Source organism: Vipera ursinii (genome assembly GCF_947247035.1).
Source record: "Vipera ursinii genome assembly, chromosome: 3".
NCBI lineage: Eukaryota > Metazoa > Chordata > Lepidosauria > Squamata > Viperidae > Vipera > Vipera ursinii.
The window spans coordinates 68827789-68848677 of NC_139516.1; the positions used below are offsets into that span (position 1 = coordinate 68827789).

General features: G+C 43.2%; 1 protein-coding gene across 5 annotated transcripts in view; it reads right to left on the minus strand.

The window, feature by feature from the left end:
- The window catches only part of JAK1 (Janus kinase 1), a 68713-nt gene that overhangs the window by 19653 nt on the left and 28171 nt on the right, over positions 1-20889 (minus strand). For all 5 annotated transcript variants that reach the window (XM_083359896.1, XM_083359899.1, XM_083359900.1 and 2 more), the window contains 10 exons: positions 19272-19422; positions 18637-18800; positions 16757-17096; positions 8964-9143; positions 7821-7978; positions 5929-6052; positions 4564-4753; positions 3377-3483; positions 1446-1586; positions 490-577 (listed from right to left, as the gene is read on the minus strand). In XM_083359896.1, the coding sequence (XP_083216022.1) occupies positions 490-577; positions 1446-1586; positions 3377-3483; positions 4564-4753; positions 5929-6052; positions 7821-7978; positions 8964-9143; positions 16757-17096; positions 18637-18800; positions 19272-19422 (1643 nt within the window). The remainder of the gene's footprint in view (positions 1-489; positions 578-1445; positions 1587-3376; positions 3484-4563; positions 4754-5928; positions 6053-7820; positions 7979-8963; positions 9144-16756; positions 17097-18636; positions 18801-19271; positions 19423-20889) is intronic.

Genomic DNA, 20889 nt, shown 5'->3' on the forward strand with positions numbered 1-20889 from the left:
CACCTCTCCTCCGTGCGCTGCACTGGCTTCCGGTTGCCTTCCGTGTGAAGTTCAAGGTGCTAACAATGACATACAAAGCCCTACATGGCATGGGTCCGCACTACCTGCGGGAGCACCTTCTGCCAATGTCAGCACCCCACCGTCCTGTGCGCTCCCACAGAGAGGGCCTCCTCAGGGTGCCACCGCTCAAGGAATGTCGGCTGGTGGCCCCCAGGGGGAGGGCATTCTCAGTGGGTGCGCCAGCCCTCTGGAACAGCTTACCAACCGAAATCCGGATGGCCCCCGACCTCCGCACCTTCCGGCGCGACTTAAAAACCTTCCTGTTCCAGCAGTCCGGCCTGGCCTGATAGCTTTAATTGGGGTCCCAGTTTGTTTTTACTATTGTTTTTTATTGTTCAATCTGTATACCTTCCTTCCTCTGTACACCGCCCCGAGTCCCTCGGGAGAAGGGCGGTTTATAAAAACAAATAAATAAATAAATTTACTTACTTTCCACATCACGTACACAAACTCCATGAAGCAGGACAATGTGCTTATGGGATATTTGTCTCATCATACTGGCCGTCTCAAAAAACGCCTGTTAAAACACACACATTCCAGGGGTGACATCAACAAAATTGAAAGAATGGTCCAAAAGCTTTATCATCTCCCCAATACCTTTATTAACCCCTACTAACGATTTGGGAAGACTCGTAACTTAACTTTTATAAGAGGAGAAAGCCCCATCTGTAATACTAAGGTGTGGGATTCCTAAGCAGAAATGCTTCTAGTGGAAGAGGAGCATTTTGTTCTAGACCAGGGGTGTCAAACTCAATTTCATTGAGGGCCGCAACAGCATTGCGGTTGCCCGCAAGGGGCCGGGTGGGTATGGCCAGGGTGGGCGTGGCCTACTGGGTGGGCGTGGCTAGAGCGCATGTGGCCTACTGGGTGGGCATGGCCAGCTCTACATTGTTCGCATCAAGGGTGCCTATGGGGGTCTGGGCAGGAGTGGGACAGATCTGAGGGTCTCTGGCAGAAGGAGGGTCTCTGGGCCAGGGCCAAGGCAGTGGGGGCCGTTCCCTCACTGTTTCCAGGATGGCTTCGCGGGCCGCATGAAACCACTTCGCGGGCCCCCGGGCCTTGTGTTTGACATGTCTGTTCTAGACTGATGTATCTTCAGAAGCACTGAAACATTCTCACAAATTATGGATAGCTGTGCAATCCCACAAAAAAGCCACACCAACAGATGTTCCATGTCTGACGCCACCACCCCCGGACTTCTGAGTCACCTTTTCTTCTAGCTGTGCAACTCAATATAAGAATATATGGTTACACACTGTCAAGGACAAAATGCCCGAAACTGTTTTCCATTTATATTAATAGCTTTTTGCTTCAACCCCAGCATTAACGGTAAGAGAGCCATCAGCAATATCAGATTGTTACACAGTAACCTTAGAAATACCTACCAGTGAAATGTCTCTGTGGCTTGGATCCAAGACTTTCAGCAGAACTTTCATCTGTGTTTCTCCCTGGTAACTTTCATCATCCTTATAGCTCAGAATCCCAGAGTAAATCTGTGTTCTTGTTCCTCTGCCAAGATGTTCACCCTAAAATACAAAGTAAGCCCACAAATCGCAAACTGATCAAATCATGCATGTTTAGTGTGTTTGTGTATGTGTGTGTGTGGGGGGGAAGGTTATTTGAAGGAATGTACACATGTGAGTGCTAGTCTTGCAAGGAGGCAGGGGGGAAATAAATAAACTTGTTTTGCACTTTTCATTTTAAGAGGAAGTAAATGTACAGTACTCTTTGGTAAGCAGAATGTTAGAAACGGTCAGATGGCATTAAGTTTTCATTGAACTGACTCTGCCAGATAAAATTAGACGTTATATTTAATGAACAGCTACCACATTATATTTATGGGAATTTAAAACTAATAGTTATTGTCTGGGTTTTTTTTTGTTGTTGTTGTTGTTGCCAATTACTTTGGTCAAAAAAAAATATTTATGCTAATCGTTATGGGAAATTTCTGAAGCATGAACAAGCCGAAAAAGACAATGAGAGATTGGCATTACCAAGAAAAAAACAGTTAATTAAAAAAACAGAAACTGAAAGCTACAAACTCTTCCTCCTGATAATGCTAGAAAAGGAGATTGGTGTTCTGTACCAGCCTGCTACCGGCCCTGCAGAAAAGGCAGGGACAACCCCTTTACAAACGGCAAGAGGCTGGAATTACGCCTGCCAAATTTATAGCTACAAAAACAAACAAGACACGAACCAAGAAACAGGAGCTTTAAGAAACACAAACTATCCAAGCGGTTGCCTTCAGCAAACCAGCCCTCCCCACACATTCCCCTTATATAGAGTTCAGGGCGTGGCTTCTCTCTGCCTCCTTCCGAGAAGCCCCATGGCCTTCCTCTGTTTACTCCTAATTGACTGCCTCCTGCGTCGGGCGTCCTTGAACAGGGCCAGCTGTGGGTCATCTTCATCCACGCTGTCAGGCTCACACAGCTGGGTCTCCGTGGTGACCAAGTGGGAGGGGCCTGGCTGAGGGCTCTCATCAGCAAGATCTTCAACCCCCTCAGCAAGGTCTTCAACACTCCCCTCCTCCTCTGAGTCGTCCGACCCAACTGCCGAACCCACAGGCTGACCCTGAATCACAACAATTGGGAAGAGAGGCCTGATCTTATATAACATTAAACTATGGTTTTAACGTATCTCCAGATCATTCCAATGAGTCTGTATTTAGCGAGAACGTGAGTCTCATACAGATAGTACTCGGCTTACAAGCATCCATTTTGTGACCATCCAAAGCAGTGGTGGGATTCAAATATGTGAATAACCAGTTCTCTGGGTGGATGCTGCTTCTGGATGTCCATTCTGGGCCTAGGCAACAATTTTCACATTTTGCAATTTTCTGATAAGCAAAGTCAGTGGAAAAACTGGTTACACTTAACCATGTTACTAAACTACTGCAATGATTCACTTAACAACTATGGCAGGAAAGTTGATAAACTAATAATGTGTTGCTTAGCAAGAAAAATTAGAGGCTCAATTGTGGTCATAAGTTGAGGGCTATCTGTGTACATTTTGATGTGAATGCAGTATTTTTCTTTTTGTTTTGCTACATATCATTCCCTACTTCAAGTAATTCTTTCCAAATGGTTTCAAAACAGACCAGAAAAAATAATCTGTGCATAAAATAACTTGCAAGAGTTTAAGGAATACTCCTATCACTTAAAAAACACGAAGAAGCACAATCGCCCAAACCTTCATAATTAGTTAGTATGAGTAAATAGATTATACAATGAGTTTTGCTAGATTTTCTTAGACATCCCTGCAAGGTTTAATGAGAGAATGCATTTATAAAATTTTAAAAGATTTCATAATCACTTACTTGCTTTATTTCTTCTTTAAGTATTCGATGAAAACTCAGTTGACCTAAAGGATTAACTGGCTGCCACTCTTGGGACTTCTTTGTAGCTACTAGCAAATTGGAAATTTCTAGAAAGAAAAGAAAACTTCTCAAATATATTTGAAACAGATTGCCGTCCAGATTTATTGCAAGAATGCAGGACAAAATAATCCTTAATAATAATTAATAATCCTTCAAATGATTGCCAGAACTGGATATTTTCCAAGTAAAGAAATACCAATATATTTTAGGATGAAATCTATTCCACAGAGGGTAGATGCTGAATTTGATTTTTATTATGAAAATCAACTTCCATTTACAAATTTTACTGAATAGTTTGGTATAAGTCACTGTCATCAGCGCAACTTCATATCTCCAGGCAGCTATTGGATTAATGCAATAAATGAAATGTTCACAACAAATCTACATTAATTTAAATTTACAGTTGCTAACCAGAACACTTCTACCATAGAATAGTTGGTTTTTACTGAAATATCTCATACAAAAGATTCACTTCCTTCAACTGCACTCAAATAAGCCTTTATTGTATTGCTGGATGTAAACCGCCCTGAGTCCTCAGGGAAAGGGCGGTATATAAATGCAATAAAATAAAATAAAAATAAAATAAATGTATAATCCATCCTCCTCTAGTCTAAACAATACCATGTAAAATATGTTTGGCTGAACTATTGTATCTCTCCTAAGAATATCTCCTACAATTTGTGATGTCTAGCAGGATCTGAACTGTACTATAATCATTATTCTGTCAATATCAGATTAACATGCTGATTAATATTAAGGCATGGGAGTTTAGGCACCTGCTGCACCTTTTGGGATTATTAGCTCTACCTGTAAGACAAACATTTATTTGTTTGTTTAATTTTTATGCCACACATCTCACCTACAGGATGATTACATATTTATAACATGTAATCCCTCTTTTCTATATTAAGCAAATTCTTAGCATCCAATCCTGACCTTTAGCTCTGAACAAACCTCAATTACTTTAAAAGGGACTGATTTGCTTGGGATTAAATAATCTCATTCTAAGAATACAAAGGCATGTATTATTCATAATATGTATATATTTGCAAAAAAAAAAACAGGATCCAAATGAAACAATATATTTTGGTGGAAAAAATGTTAATATGAATACATAAAAACACTACCTCTTGGTTTTGGCTGAACGCATCTCTTGAGAGTGAAGACTATCTCATCTGTTCTTAGTATCTGCCCTTTTAAATGGTCCATCAACTCTTTAAGTGATGGAAAGAACTTATCAGATCCATGGAGGGAACACTCATCCTTCTTCATTTCTATCTGGAAGTTCTTATACTGTTTTGGAAGATTCGTTGATTGCTTTGGAGAATGACAAAAAATAAAAATAAAAGAAATCACTAAGTGAATTTAGGTAAAATGTAGATTTATGTTCATGTCTGAAGAGAATGTAGCGAATGAAATAAAATCCCACTCGAGACTGATCCAGCAAGTATTGGCAGTACCATCTGGTGAAATCATACTGACCGTACTGGAAACCTTGATGAAACTTTTTTAAAAAATGTGCTAAGGCAGCTTAGACATAGACAGACATAGTTAATGTGCTCCCAACAGATATTATGAGAATGCTTGCCTCAAGTCACAATTTGCCCTTTGGATTCAGGTAATTACGGTACATAAATGTGTTTTCTATAATCAAATATCAAGCCCATCAATAATTTTAATATAAATCATAAATTAAGATTCTGGATTACTACGGTTGTCAGGGAATTTATGATTCATTAGTGGAAGCTTCAGCTGGTTCAAAACAGAGCATATTATACCAGTTCTTTGCTATGAACATTGGTTGCTAGTCCATTTCTAGACCAATTCAACATGCTGGTTTTGACTTTTAAAGAAAGACTTAAATGACTTAAGCAACTAGATTATTTCTCCTTTATGTACTGACTCGGATCTTGAAATCATATAGTGTGTGTGGTGTTTTTATTCTGCATTTTTAAAAAATTTATTATATATCACTTTTTTTTCTAAAAGTGTTTTATTGCAACCCACTCAGTTTTAGTCAAACCTCCAATTAATATATTAACAATATATGCTTTCACTCCAGTAACAACAAATTAAATCCATAATAAGACTAGGATTGGCAATCCCTGCCAATATTTATACCCTAATGGAAAAATAAGTAACAGAGCTTAAAATCTGCTTAAATTTGCCAGTTACTACCATACAAACTTACAGGAAGCTCAGTTATTCCATGTTTGGTAAGAAAGAAATTTCACACTCATTGTTTGAATCATTCACGGCAAGACTATCGCCTCTCAAGCCAATTCTGCAAAAGTCATACTGGGTAGGTTAGGGGTAGGCAACCTTGGCTCTTTTATGACTCGTGGACTTCAACTCCCAGAATTCCTCAGCCAGCCAAGCTGGCTCAGGAATTCTGGAAGTTGAAGTCCACGAGTCATAAAAGAGCCAAGGGTGCCTACCCCTGGGCTAGGTCAAAGGTATTTAAAGAGAAAATTACTGGACCTCCATCATACCTGTGAATATTCCGTACATATCACAGTTAAAAGAATGTTGTTGAAGTCTGTACAGCTCCATCTCAATACATATGTCCCTTCTTCATTGCCTTCCTGTTTCAGCTTATTAATAGCATATTCTGTGCTGAAAGATGTTTGAGAAAAATGATTAAAGCTTAGTAAATGTGGACAATTGACCATTCCCTTGAAACCATGCCCATATTTCTCTGCTTCTGCCAGATGGTACAGCATCACACTGGAGGTGGTGGATTAATTTAAGAGCTAATCTCCACCTCCCTATGCATTCAGCTCCCCCCCTTCCCCATCCTATGACTATGATTTACCTTGATGGCATGGTCATTTTATTGGGTTAGGAATATTCATAGTTCATGATTTTAATGTTTTTTATGCTGTAAGCCACCTGGAGTCATTTCATAGTGAGATGGGCAACAAATACATTTAATAATAATAATAACAAAATAACAAAATCTTTAAACTGTTCTTTGTTGTTGGAAATATAATGGCGGGAGACCTAAGATATTTGAAATGTCGAGAGTTTGTTACAAGTTATAAAATGGCTTTTCCTAGCCAAATGACCACAGAGTAGTTTTCAGTTTTCATGAACCCAGAAGTTGAGAAGCTCAAAAGAGGGATGCTAAAATGAAAATAATGAAACAATGAAATTTTTTTTGAGCAAGTGTTTTACAAACTATAATGACTGTTTACAAAAAAAAGTTTCAAAATCAGTTTTTGAAGGGAGATAGCTGTTTCAGGAAAAAAAAACAATCAGTGCCTCTTAGTTTCTGGTTAAATGCATTTTGCATACTAAAAGAACCCCATAATACCTGTTTCTGCTTTATAGTATTGAGAACAGACATGGGAGGGGGAGAAATGGCAAACTGACCATGGTAGAATGAATAGCCAAAATGCAGAGGAGCTCTTTGTAATTCCTCCCCAGACAAGGAAGAGACTTGAGACCACCCAAAAGTGTTTCAGACAGTTGCTCCTCAAAGGGAGATTGCAAGATAGTGGTCTCCAGCTCTGGGAGTTGGGAATTAAAAATCATTGCTTGAATTGCAATCACATACTTCATTTTCTAATCACTTTTGGAAATTGCTGACAACTGCTTTTTAGCTATTAGGAACCTTTGGATCAACAGGTTCAACAGCATCAGGTGAGTTTCTTTCAATCTTCAGCAAAACAGGTTTTAAATACAAGTTTAAGGACTTAATCTTTTTGAATAAACAATACAAGGACTATTAAAATTTAATTTTGGAAAGTTGCAAATGGACTAAGGATCCATATGAATATGAATTAAGATTTTGGGATTAATTTAGAATCCTTCTGGTGAAAAATGCTTTTGTTATCAATTCTCTTTAAAAAAAACATGATAGGATAAGATCTTTAAGGCTGGACACTAGAGAGAATGAAGAGGAACTAAAGATTACAATTAAAGGGAGGGAAATCGTTAAATTTGACTAATACAGAATGGAGCAAAATATTTTAACAGTATCTGGCTCTATAGATAAATTGTGTTTAGAAAATATTATGGAAAACAAGCATGTTTCACCAGACATGAGTGAGACCGATTTGAAAGTGGATTTAAAAATGATATGCAACAGGAATGATATAGAAAATGATGCTATACTGGACAAAAATCATTGATATTTTAGTAATTAAAAGGATTATACAAATAACAAGCCAAAATAATGAGCAGGATAACTTTCTATAACGTACATACAAGAGAGACTTGTTAATGCTGTGAAGAATTTTGTGAGAAGGGATAAAGAAAGAATGAAAAGAAATCAAGTTCGAGGGCCTTATTTGAAGAGAATAAAGTTAAGAGTTGTTGAAAGTAAAAGGAACGAATATAAGGTTGGTATATAAGATTACTATATTGTTTATTAACTAACCAAATTGGGCCATGGCAGCCATTTTTAACATTATGTACTATCAGAGGTGGTGCAATATCTGTGCAAAGAAAATGGTGGGCATTCGCAGTCAACCTGAAGTATCCATCCACCAAAGCAGAAAACGACAAAGCTTCTTCACATGAAGACAGTTTAAGTTCCTAGAGTTAAAAAAAATGTCTTAAGAGTTATTCCACTTCAGATAAGACACAACAATCAACTATTACAACTCCATCTACAGGGACGGTCAAAAATATTGGGCTGCTGAAACAAGGAGGAAGGCACAATCCACAAATTAACCAGAATGGCAGTTAAATCAATACCATGGTTGACAATGAGATACTCTAAAACAGTGTTTCTCAACTTAAGGAACTTTAAGATGACTCCCCATTATGTTGGGGAATCCTGGAAGTTGAAGTCCACTTATCTTGTTAATAAGGTTGAGAAACACTGCTCTAAGGACAGGGATATGACTTCAGTTCACCAAAATGTACATCTTTTAACTTCTAAAAACTTGGAAAAAAATAATATAAGCAAGAAAACAGGAATGACCTCTTTCTATATTGTGCTGGGATGATGGGTGTGCCCTCTCTTCTAAACTTTATCTGTTTCTAAGTATATTTGTCTTCTCTTGATATAAATATATTAATAAACTTCCAATGGCCACTTTTGACTACTTAATCCATTAGGTCTTTCCTAGGTTTCTTTCTCTGGCTGCTGATCCACTGGGGCCTCCTGCCTCTCTTGATCATTCCCTAGGCAGCATCTTTTCCCCTCATTCCCCAAAGTCATCCAACATTCCATTACAGAATCTCATGAGACCCATAAAGTACAATGAAATCTCATAAGAAATTCCATTTACTCCACCCAGTTTTTGCTGCAAGTACCACTTTAGGTGCTAGGGAAACTTCAGCACCAATGAACCCTAGTCAACCTTTTTATTACAAAAGTTACAACAACAAGTTTAGTTCACATATATAAACAAGCAAAATACTGATATACAAAAAGAGGTCATCTCGTCTTTCAACATACAGTATATGAACAGTAGATTACTGTGTTAGTGATTGAGGCTACAAAATCAAAGGGATACTACTTTGGGGCATCATTAATTCTGATAGCATATAAGTGACTTTATCAGACCCTTACCATCCTCTTGTTGTCTTGTTTATAGATGCAGACGTTAGATTCTTTGATCACAAGATGAGTTATTTCAGGAAAGTAAGAAAAACTGTTCCATTCCTCCCTTTTGTTTTTTTCTTCATTTTTTTCAGCTTTTTCAGATTTTTTTTTCTTCATTTTTGGTTTTTCTTTTTCATTCTGTGTAGGCTGATGAATAACATCACGCACACTGAATAATTTGATTCATCTCATGTCCAATATCTTTTCCAATTTCTCTCACAATCTCTCTCTCTCTCATATACACATACATAAACAGGCAGAAGTTATATATTAAAAACCTTGGATACAGTTATTTGTAGTAGTTGTTAGATTCGTTATTGTACCGTAATTGTAAAACACTGGAAAACTAAAACGCACCTTTCATTATATTGGTAATATCTAACTGACACAAAGCATTATGAAAAAAAATCCTTCAATAAAGATAAAGCTATATCATTTTTTATAAATCATATGGACAATATTTTCCTCAAATTATACCCTTAGCTATACAAATGTGATTTTGGACTGACAAATTGAATAGGGATGGATAAAATACTTTTATTCCTCAGATCCTGTATATATTCTTGTAGATGTGTTTACAATTAATGCATGTACCCCGTGTTTCCCCAAAAGCCCTACCCCCAAAATAAGTCCTAGTTTTGGGGTGAGGCACACCTAAAAATCAAGCTAGGGCAAGGGGGTGGGGGTGGAGCTTATCATTGCAGCCACACCTCCCATGGATCAACACTTGCCTCACCTCGGCCCACTTCTTCTGCAGCTGAAGGAGCAGCTTCATTCTGCAACTGAGAATGGAGCTCCGGCCTGTATTTTGCAGTCAGAGGCCTTTCCGGAAGACCTATGTAGCCGAGAACTGAGCTATGGATTCCAGGTCTTATTTTCAGGGAAACACGGTATATATTTCTTAGATTTATCTCCTGCCTTTCCTTCAGGAGCTCAAGGCAGCATAGAGTTTCCTTCTCCCATTTTTCTCTACTATAACAACTTTCCTGTAAAGTGGGTTAGATAATGGCTGTCTCAAAGACACCCAATGAGATTTTGTGAATGAAATGGAACTAGAACATGTCACTCTCATGTTTGAATCCAATACTTTTGGATTAGCGGCAGGAAGGACGAGGGAGACGCGTCTTCGTTCAACTAGTTTATTTAGTCAGCCCGGACAACAGAACAGGGAAAAACATGCCTTATATAGGCAGCTGTCAAACGGGACAGCAAATCAGCTGGGCGCGTTTTCCCGCCAAGAACAGGGGGCCAATCGGTCAGCTGTTAGGGCAGAATCTCCCCAGCGACAACGCTAGCGGGTTAGCCAGGCAGGGGATCCCGTCAGCTGGTTTTGGCGGGCGGCCGGCGATATGACAGCTCGCCGCTGCTACTGCGCATGCGCCAACTTTGACAGCTCGCGGCGGCCGCCAAGGGCTTGCCGCGAGTTTGACAGTTCGGGTCGTAGTGCGCATGCGTGCCGTTTGACAGCTGTCAAACGGCCGCGTGTACTTGTAGGCCGCGTGAGCGGCTGCGCATGCGTAGTCTTTTGACAGCTGTCAGTGCGGCCGCGTAAAAGCGGCCTATGACAGCTGTCATTATGTCTTTGAATATGTTGCACCCCTTTCCCCCCCCCCCTTGAACTGAACATATAACTTTTGAGTAAACTTTTAACTGGTGTTGGAACTGTTTGGCGAACTTCCGGCCCATTCGAAATCCGACAAGTATGCTGGCGGCCTCTTCTGACGAGTAGATCTGCGAGGTGCAGGTTCTTCTATGGGTTCGGGGGCTTCTACGGGGGGAATGGGCGGTGGGTCTGTATGGCAAGGGATATCTTCCGGGTAGTCGGTGCTGGGGGGTTCAGAATTTTCAGCCGCCACTTCTGGCGTGGTGGTGTTGGGGGGTGACCGGGGCCGAAGCTGGTCTGCGTGCCTCCTAAATGTGAGTCCTTTGCCCACGTTGATGGTGTATGACAGGGGGCCGGTTTGATCGAGAACCACCCCCTGTGTCCATTTATCCCTTCCCCCATAATTTCGGGCCCAGACATTTTGTCCTTTAGTGAATGTTTTGTGTGGCAAGGTGTTGGTTTTTTCGGCCGCTGGCCTGTCTGGGTGCAGTCTGTCAAGTCGAGTGACCAGTCGGCGACCCCATCTCAGTTCTGCCGGAGATTTTCCGGTGGTGGACACGGGAGTGGTGTGGTGTGCGAGGAGGAAGCGGGCGAGTCGACGGTGCCAGTTTCCGATGATCATTCTGCGCAGAGAGTCCTTGGTGGTCTTCACCATGACCTCTGCGAGGCCATTACTGGACGGGTGGAACGGGGCCGATGTTGCGTGTCTAATACAGTTCCTCCTCGTGAAGATCTGGAAGTCACGGGAGGTAAATTGAGGCCCATTGTCAGTAATTATGACATCTGGAAGACCGTGGGTGGCAAAGACTCCCCTTAATGCTTGAATGGTGGCCTCTGATGTGGTGCTTGAAACCGGGAGAACCTCCAGCCATTTAGAGTAACTATCTACAATGATTAAAAAGGTTTGTCCCTGGAATGGTCCTGCATAATCGAGGTGGATGCGGGACCAAGGATTGGAAGTGATTTCCCATTTGTGAACTGGGGCGTGTGGAGGGGAGGGTCTGGTTTGCTGGCAGAGATAGCAGCCGGCTACATGCTGCTCGATGTCCCTGTCTAAGGATGGCCACCAGACATAACTGCGTGCCAGGGCCTTCATTTTTGAAATGCCAGGGTGACCTTCATGTAGTGTTTGGAGAACCCTGGCCCTGTGGCATGAAGGGACTATTACTCTGCACCCCCAGAGGATGCAGCCTAGATGTGTTGAAAGCTCGTGTCGTTTTGCAAAATATGGTTGGATGGGGGGGGCAGGGGCAGGATGATTGCCATCCTGATGTGACCCATGAGAGTACCCTGCTGAGGGTGGGATCCCTGGTTGTGGCGTGTGCGATGTCTTTTGCTGTTACTGGGCATTCCGCGAGTTCTTGTATGGCCAGGACTTGGCCGGCTGGGGCTGGGTCAGGGTCTATTTGAGGCAGTGGGAGCCTGCTGAGGCCGTCTGCATGGGACATTTCCTTTCCAGGCTTGTAGATTAGTTGATAAGAGTAAGCAGATAGGAATGTCGTCCAGCGAAGCATTCGCGGGGATAAAATTTGCGGGGTTTGGCGGTCCCATGTGAATATGCCCAGGAGAGGTTTGTGATCTGTATAGATTGTAAAAGGTCTGCCGTAGAGGTAATCGTGGAATTTCTTAATTCCAGCTACTATAGCCAGGGCTTCCTTATCTATTTGCGCGTAGTTGCGCTCGGTTTTTGAAAGTGTCCTAGAGTAGTATGCGATTGGGGCTTGCGTGCCATCGTTGAGGGAGTGGCTGAGGACTGCCCCGATGCCATAGGGTGAAGCATCGCAGGCGATGCATAGTGGTTTGGTTTCGTTGTAGTGCGATATGGTTGTATCGCTGGAGAGTAATTGTTTTAGCTGTTTAAAACTGTCATTATGAAGTGGGGTCCACTGCCAGGGAGCCCCTTTGTCCAGGAGTCTATGGAGTGGCTCCGCTATTGTGGCTTTTCCGGGCAAAAATGAATGGTAGAAGTTTAGGAGCCCTAGGAATGCCTGGAGCTCCGTTTTATTTTTTTTGGGGGGGGCGGCTTGTATTGCTTGTATTTTTGCATTGGTGGGGTGAATGCCTTTGCCGTCTATTTTGTACCCCAAGAACTCTGCGGAGGGTACTCCGATTGAGCACTTCTCACGTTTTAATTTTAATCCAGCTGCGCAGAACCTTGAGAGGACTTCGTGCAGCCTGGTTGCTAGTGAGTGGGTGGAGTCGCCCGCGATGAGGACGTCATCAAAATACGGGCAGACTCCAGGGATGCCTTTGAGAGTTCGTTCCATGACTTCCTGGAATATTCCAGGTGCCACGGAGATGCCAAATTGGAGGCGGTTCACTTTGAACGCCCCTCTGTGCGTCACTATGGTTTGGGCTTCTGCGGTTTCCCTGGTTACAGGGAGTTGCAGGAAAGCATGTGCCAGGTCTAATTTGGCAAAAATGGAGCCAGACCCTATTTCTGAAAGAACATCTCTAACTGATGGGACTGGGTATGCATGGGGATTGAGTGCGCGGTTGAGGGTCGCTTTAGAGTCTGCGCAGATTCTCACTTCACCATTGGGTTTGACAGGTGTCACTATGGGGGTTTCCCAAGTCCCGCTGTCAGTGGGTTCTAGGACTCCTAGTTTCAGCAAGCGGTCTAATTCCCTGTCTATTTTTGGTTTTAGGGCGAAGGGAACTTTCCTGGCTTTAATTCTAATTGGTCCGACCTCCGGTTTGAACTTGAGGTCGATGGGGGGGCCGTTGTATTTGCCCAGTGAGCCGTCAAACACATCCGCAAATTTTTTGCAGATATTTTCTAAAGAATTGGTTTGGATGCGGTTTGTCCCTTCGAGGCGAATGCCTAATGCCTCAAACCAATCTAATCCTATTAAGCTAGTTCTTGGTTGCTTTGTTATTTGGGCTGTTAAGTAGCCTGAGAATTTTTTAAATTCGACTTTCAGGACGGCCTGTCCCCTTAAATCTATCTGCGCCCCTTGAAAATCTGCCAGCATGACCCTGGAGGGTTGAATGGGGATGTGGTGATTTGTTCTGTTGGCTATCTTCTGGAGGGTGTCCCCTGACAGGATGGAAACGGAGGATCCTGAGTCGACCTCCATTTCACAGGGGATTCCCTGTATTTTTACCCACGTTCTAACTTTGGCTCTGGGGATGTTATTAGCGGGAGCTTTTGTTAGGGAGCATACGGACTCTACAACCCCCGGGGGAGGGCGGGGAGGGGCGGTCCTACCCGCGGGGATCTCATCAAGGTCGTGGAGGGTCTCCCGGTTTAGGCTGCGACAAGCTGATCGGATGTGGCCGGTCTTGCCACAGCCGTGGCACTTCGCGTTCCTAAACCTGCAGGTAGCTCTGGCATGGCTTCCGCCGCAGCTTGCACACTTCGCCCTGGCGTTGGTCAGTGTTTTCTTCGCGTTGGGGGCTGTCTGTCGGTCTTGGTTGCGGTTCCTCTCCCGGCCGGCGACCATCCGGTTGAAACGGGAGAGGATTGCATCGACCCCGGAGTTAGGCTCCGACGGTCCTTGGTCAAGCTCCCGGGCTTGATGGACGGTGGTGCCCGAGTTTTCTCCAAACGCCTCTGTCTCGTCGCGGTGGCTGTCTTCGTACGCCATTATTTCTAGAGTGAGCTCTGCGAGGTCCATTGTGGGCCTTGCCACAAGCTTCCTCTGCAGACGCGTGTTTTGGAGACCGGCGATGACCTGATCGCGAATTCGGTCCTCCAGGTCGGGGAAATGGCACTTGCGGGCGGCGTGTCTGACGGCCGCGATGAAGGCGGTGGAGGTTTCACCTGGTTGCTGCTTTCGTCGGGCGAAGTAGAGTCGCCAATACAGCTCCGACCGCCTTGGCATGAAATGTTTGCTGAGGCGGTCAGTGAGCTCGGCGTACGGTATAGTGGCGACTGGGTCCGGGCTGCAGAGGCCGACAGCGATGTCGTAAACTGCCGGCCCGCTGAGGCACAGGAGCGCGGCGGCCTTGTGGCGGTCCTCCGTGATTTTGTTTACGAGGAGGTACCCCTCAACCTGGCCCCAATGCGACTCCCATCCTTCTGGGTGCCGGACATCGAACTCCCTCACATGTCCTAGGTTTGCCATGCTGGGTCCGCGGTACTTAGGGCGCCCGGATGTTCAGCTTGTCCGGTCGGTGACTTAGCTAGTGACTTCAGCGTTGACCGGACAGCGACTTCCAGGGCTGTGACTTCAGCTAGTACCGGATCCCACCTTCGTCGCCAGGTGGATTAGCGGCAGGAAGGACAAGGGAGACGCGTCTTCGTTCAACTAGTTTATTTAGTCAGCCCGGACAACAGAACAGGGAAAAACATGCCTTATATAGGCAGCTGTCAAACGGGACAGCAAATCAGCTGGGCGCGTTTTCCCGCCAAGAACAGGGGGCCAATCGGTCAGCTGTTAGGGCAGAATCTCCCCAGCGACAACGCTAGCAGGTTAGCCAGGCAGGGGATCCCGTCAGCTGGTTTTGGCGGGCGGCCGGCGTTATGACAGCTCGCCGCTGCTACTGCGCATGCGCCAACTTTGACAGCTCGCGGCGGCCGCCGAGGGCTTGCCGCGAGTTTGACAGTTCGGGTCGTAGTGCGCATGCGCGCCGTTTGACAGCTGTCAAACGGCCGCGTGTACTTGTAGGCCGCGTGAGCGGCTGCACATGCGTAGTCTTTTGACAGCTGTCAGTGCGGCCGCGTAAAAGCGGCCTATGACAGCTGTCATTATGTCTTTGAATATGTTGCACCTTTATCCACTGAAACACATTGGTTCACATACACCCAACCCTTCCCCCCCCACACACAATGCCAACAAGTCTTTTTTTTCTATTTTATATCTTTATAACTTTGCACAGTCTTTTTTAAAACTTTGATATTGCAAACAAAATACATTACTAAATAATATATAATTCACCTATACTGAATAATTTATCTGTCACTTCCTGCTTCTAATCTTATTCTTTTGTTCAATAACCAGGTATAATTCCCAATCAGTTCACCACTAAAGGTCTGTCAGCTTCAGGAACCACACCACATTTCAAAGATGCCAGATGTGCTCCCTAAACTACAGCTTCTCATCCCTGCTCTTTTATTCCCCTTAATTCAGCAATATTTACATAGCATTTTCAGCCAGAAGCATCTCCCTTTGTGTAGTTACCGTATTTTTCGGACCATAAGATGCACTTTTTCCCCAAAAGTTGGGGGGGGGACGAGGGTGCGTCTTATGGTCCGAAGGTGATCTGTATGGCCAGCCCCAACCTCTGCAAGTGGAGCACGAATTGGCACGTGCTGAGAAACGCCGATCTCACGCTCCTGCACTCTCCCTCGCTCGGTTTCAGCTTCCCTTGCTACAAGAGAAAGCAGGCTGAAACGGAGTGAGGAGATTGCCAGGAATGCGAATCGGCTGATCTCACGCTGCTGCAATCTGCCTCGTTTCAGCTTGCTTTCTCTTGTAGCAAGGGAAGCTGAAACCGAGCGAGGGAGTTTGCAGGAGCGCGAGATCGGCCGATTCGCATTTCTGGCAATCTCCCTCACTCCGTTTCAGCTTGCTTTCTCTTGTAGCAAGGGAAGCTGAAACCGAGCGAGGGAGTTTGCAGGAGCGCGAGATCGGCCGATTCGCATTTCTTGCAATCTCCCTCACTCCGTTTCAGCTTGCTTTCTGCAAGAGAAAGCCGGGCTGCAGGGCCGCTTCTGTGGGTACTGCTCTAATGCAGAGAGGGAAGGACAAAGAGGGAGGGAAGGAAGGAAGGGACAATGGGAGAGGGAGGGAGAGAAAGAGAGAGGGAGAGAGAGAGAAGGAGAAAGAATTTTTTTCTTTTTTTCCTGCTCTAAAAACTGGGTGCGTCTTATGATTCGAAAAATATGGTAGCTATATTCCAGCTCTCAACATAGTTTCTGTTGAATTTGAAAGAACCAGATTAAGTAGCATCACCCATGTTGAAACTTCTAGCTTTGACTCCTGCTGACTTCATGGATGTGCCCGTGTAGTGTTTTGGCAACAATATGAAACTAATTTCTTGTTGCTTTTCTCAGGATGTTTGTTTTTACATTGCCCAATCTACCTACAGGTCTGAGAGTTCCTCAATTTTCATATTCTCACCATGTTTTTTTTTTATAAAACCCAAACACTATTCTATTCAAATGACTCTAGCTAACCCTGTTAGTAAACAAAGGACTTGTGATACTCACAAGTGGTTTACGTCGCCACTGGATTCCAAGATTGCCTGTTACCATGACTTCATAATATGGAATTATTTTTTCAAAAGCAACCAAGTTAAAGTTCTCATTTTCTGATGAAATTAACAGTGAGGATGTCTCAAATGTTTCAGCTCCATAATTCTTTGTCAATGTCTCCATTGTTGCTAAGTATTTCACCTTCAGGTCATGTGGAGAAACACTACTGTCAGAAATTGTCTTGTTGTTAAATTCCTTGAGAAAGTCCTTGAAAACATTATTAATTCGTATTCTCGTTAAGATGTTCCTTTGCCTAATTTTCTTGTTCAGTGTTTCTGGAATATACCGCTTATAGCTGAAATGAGATAGGACACAAAAACATACACATTTATTTTTAATAGCCTGTTATAAATTACAAGAGGGTATATTTGATTTTGAAGGGACGCGGTGGCTCAGTGGGTTAGGACGCTGAGCTTGTCGATCAGAAGGTCGGCAGTTTGGCGGGTTGAATCCCGAGTGCCGTGTAACAGAGAGAGCGCCTGTTACTTGTCCCAGCTTCTGCCAACCTAGCAGTTCGAAAGCAAGTAAAAATGCAAGTAGCAAAATAGGGACCCTACGGTGGGAAGGTAACAGCGTTCCGTGCGCCTTTGGCATCTAGTCATGCCGCCCACCTGACCATGGAGATGTCCTTGGACAAGCGCTGGCTCTTCGGCTTTGAAACGGAGATGAGCACTGGCCCCTAGAGTTGGAAATCACTAGCACGCACGTGCGGGGGAACCTTTACCTTTACCTTACCTTATATTTCATTTAAATATACACACACACAGAGAGAAAAAAGCACATGAAAATCAAAAACATACTTGAAAACATAGACTGTGGTATATGCATGGATAATATGTAAGTCATCTACCGTGTTTCCCTCAAAATAAGACGTGGTCTTATATTGTTTTTGCCTCCAAAAGAGGCATTAGGTCTTATTTTGGGGCGATGTTTTTCCCACTGTGACCTTGCAGCGGCAGAACCAACAGCCCCATCCTGAAGGAGCCCGCATGGCCACCACTGACCCACTTCTTCTGCGGCTGCTCGCATGCATTGCCTTCGGCCTCTATTTCGCCAGTCAAGAACAGAGCTCTGGGATGACGCACATGTCATGTCCTGGCTTTCATTTTGCTGGCAGAGGCCTTCAGGAAAGCCCTACTGCCCTTCAACTTTCCCTTTCTTACCTGGTCAGATTGTAACTTCAAACATAAGCCCCAATTGCTCCTGCCACCCAGCTGACCTTGACCTCCTTTTCCCTCTTCAAATGGGCATTCCCTTCCTTTCCTTCTGCAAGGAAGCCAGCATCCCTTTGGAAATCTTCTGGTCTTCTCCAGCTGTGTATGTGACTTGTGACATGCAGTTTGGAGAACAACAGGAATCCTATTTTTGTGTTGCTTCAAAAGCCTCATTCCCCAAGTCACATGCACACCTTTCCTGCTTCACAACATGAGGGCTTTGCAGAAGGAAAGGGAAGCCTGTTTGTTAGGTTGTCACCTAAGAAATAGTTCTTTCAACAACCAAGATTCTGGTCCCAATTGTGGTTGCAAGTCAAGGGACCACCTGCAAATACTAAGAACTGGACATGTGTTTTTCAGTCACAGTTTATACATCTCCAGAGGACAGGAATGGGACTGACATAGTTAGAGGAGCCGCTACCTTGAGCAATCCTAGAAGCCATGACACAATTTTTCTGTGTACAAGGAAATCAGAGTCAAGTGTCTCTGTTTTGTCCTACACATTTTTTTCCCATAAACAAGACCATTTGTGCATTAGAAATGTGGAATCAGTCTTTCCACAGTTTACCCCGTTTCCCAACCAGTCAGAAGAAATACAACCTACAAATAATTCAATCTCACCTGATATCTCGGGGAAGTTCTGGTAACCTCAGGTTTTTTTTAATTGCATAGTGGGATATTGCAAGTACAGCCATACCCAAACATTCATTTTCAATTTCATGTGATTCTTGATCATTCTTAGTTTCCCGAAGTGGTGCAAGACCTTTTACCAAGTCAGTTTGACCCTAGATTGGAGAAACAAAGCCTTCCATATAAAAGTCAATCAACATTTTAGACAGCAGAAGAATATTGCTTCTTCCTCCTACAAACATATAACATAAACTGAGACAGTGAAGTCATATACATGCAACAGAATAATATCTCAGTGAAGAAGTATTATTCAAGAGAGTTTTCCACACAATGCATGTTCTGTTTTTAATCTTATTAGGGACCAGCATTCTGTAAATATATGCACTCATAGTTCTACTAACTAGGCAATACAAAAACAAAACTGACGAACATTTGGGGCAGCAGTCACAATGTATTTCCTTTATAAATATTGATCTTTAGTTAGAGTTTATACATATATTTTTTAAAAAAAATCATCATCCATATTCCATCTCAGAAATAACAGTACTTCCTAAAGATAATGAAATGTAACTTCTACTATAATACTGTACATAACATGAGGCAGAATTCTTATACAAAGTACTTGCCTGAGCAAAGAGATATTCTAATGAATCTGCATCAAGGAGAGGTGTTCCTTCTTGTACTGTTCTCGTTTCATAAGAATTCTTTTTCTTTGGAGAATGCCTCCAGACAGATGGCTCATTTTCATTTGTTCCATGCCAATTAGTAAAGTAAAACCTTGAGCAAATAATTATAAAGATTTAAATTAAATTCTTAGGTACAATATGCATACAGGGATTTTACATAACTAGATAACAGAAAAATCAGAAATTCCAACCATTTTTTAAATACATAATTTAGTGATCATTTTTTTGAAGGCTACCCATAAAGCCCTACATGGCCTGGGTCCGGGCTATTTGAGGGAACACCTGCTGCTGGCATCAAACGCCCTTCGCCCAGTGCGCTCCCACAGGGAGGGTCTGCTCAGGGTGCCGCCGGTGAGAGATTGCCGGCGGGTGACACCCAGGGATAGGGCCTTCTCGGTGGGAGCGCCTGCCCTCTGGAACCAGCTGCCGGTGGAGCTGAGGACTGCCCCCGACCTCCGATCATTCCGCCGGGGCCTGAAGACCTGGCTCTTTGAGCTCTCAGGCCCAGGCTGAGGAGAAATTTTTAATTGGGGTTTTAAGTATACAGGGTTAATTTAATATTTTTTAATTTGGTTTTTTAACTTTTATATGGTGGATTTTTAACTCCCTGTAAACTGCCCTGAGTCCTCAGGGAATAGGGCGGTATATAAATGTAACTAATAAATAAATAAATAAATAAATAAATATCCACTAAGAATAGCAAGCCCAAGAACAACTAGCCCTTACAGGGTCCTTTCAAGCCTCACAACCAGAGCATTCTTGTCTAGTTAACAAAGTGAGACTCACAGCTTTACTAATACAGGATTTCCCATTTGATATATGTCCTTCCCAGCAAGTGCTTCTCTGAGATAGTCCTGATCAGAGTAAAAGACACACAAAGATTAATTTGGCAGTAAGTGCAATATAGTGGCCAAATATAACCTATCGCACACAGCCATTTTGGTGCCATTCAAAAACATACCACGTTGAGCACATAGTTAATCTTTCAAGCTCAATGGGATTTGAAAGTTTTAAAATTTTGTTTGGACTGTACTCAATCACCATTTCTTATCAGACTTCTTTCCAGGTATTGAAAAATTAGGATTTCAACGGTGATGTACTGCTGGAGAAAGAAATTCTATTGGACTATTGTTTTCAAATGTCTAGACCAAGGGTCTTCAAAGTTGGCCCTTTTATGACTTGTGGACTTCAACCCCCAGAATTCCTCAGCCAGCATGCCTGGCTAAGGAATTCTGGGAGTTGAAGTCCACAAGTCATAAAAGGGCCAAGTTTGAAGACCCCTGGTCTAGACCATGTATTACTTATCAGTGGGCATAACTTGATATTGAATCAAGTTGAAAACACTGACAAGGTATCCTTCAGTTAATCTTCCAGCCTGATCTGTGGGATCTCAGTTGCCCAAATGTTTTTATAAATAATGTATTTGGGGAACTTTATGAGCAGATCCCCAAAGTATATTATAATAAAATCTCAACAGGATTCTAAAATGGGTTTAAAGGCTTAAATACATTTACCTTCTCCTTTCATAAATATATGCTTGCCTGAATATTTATTAGAG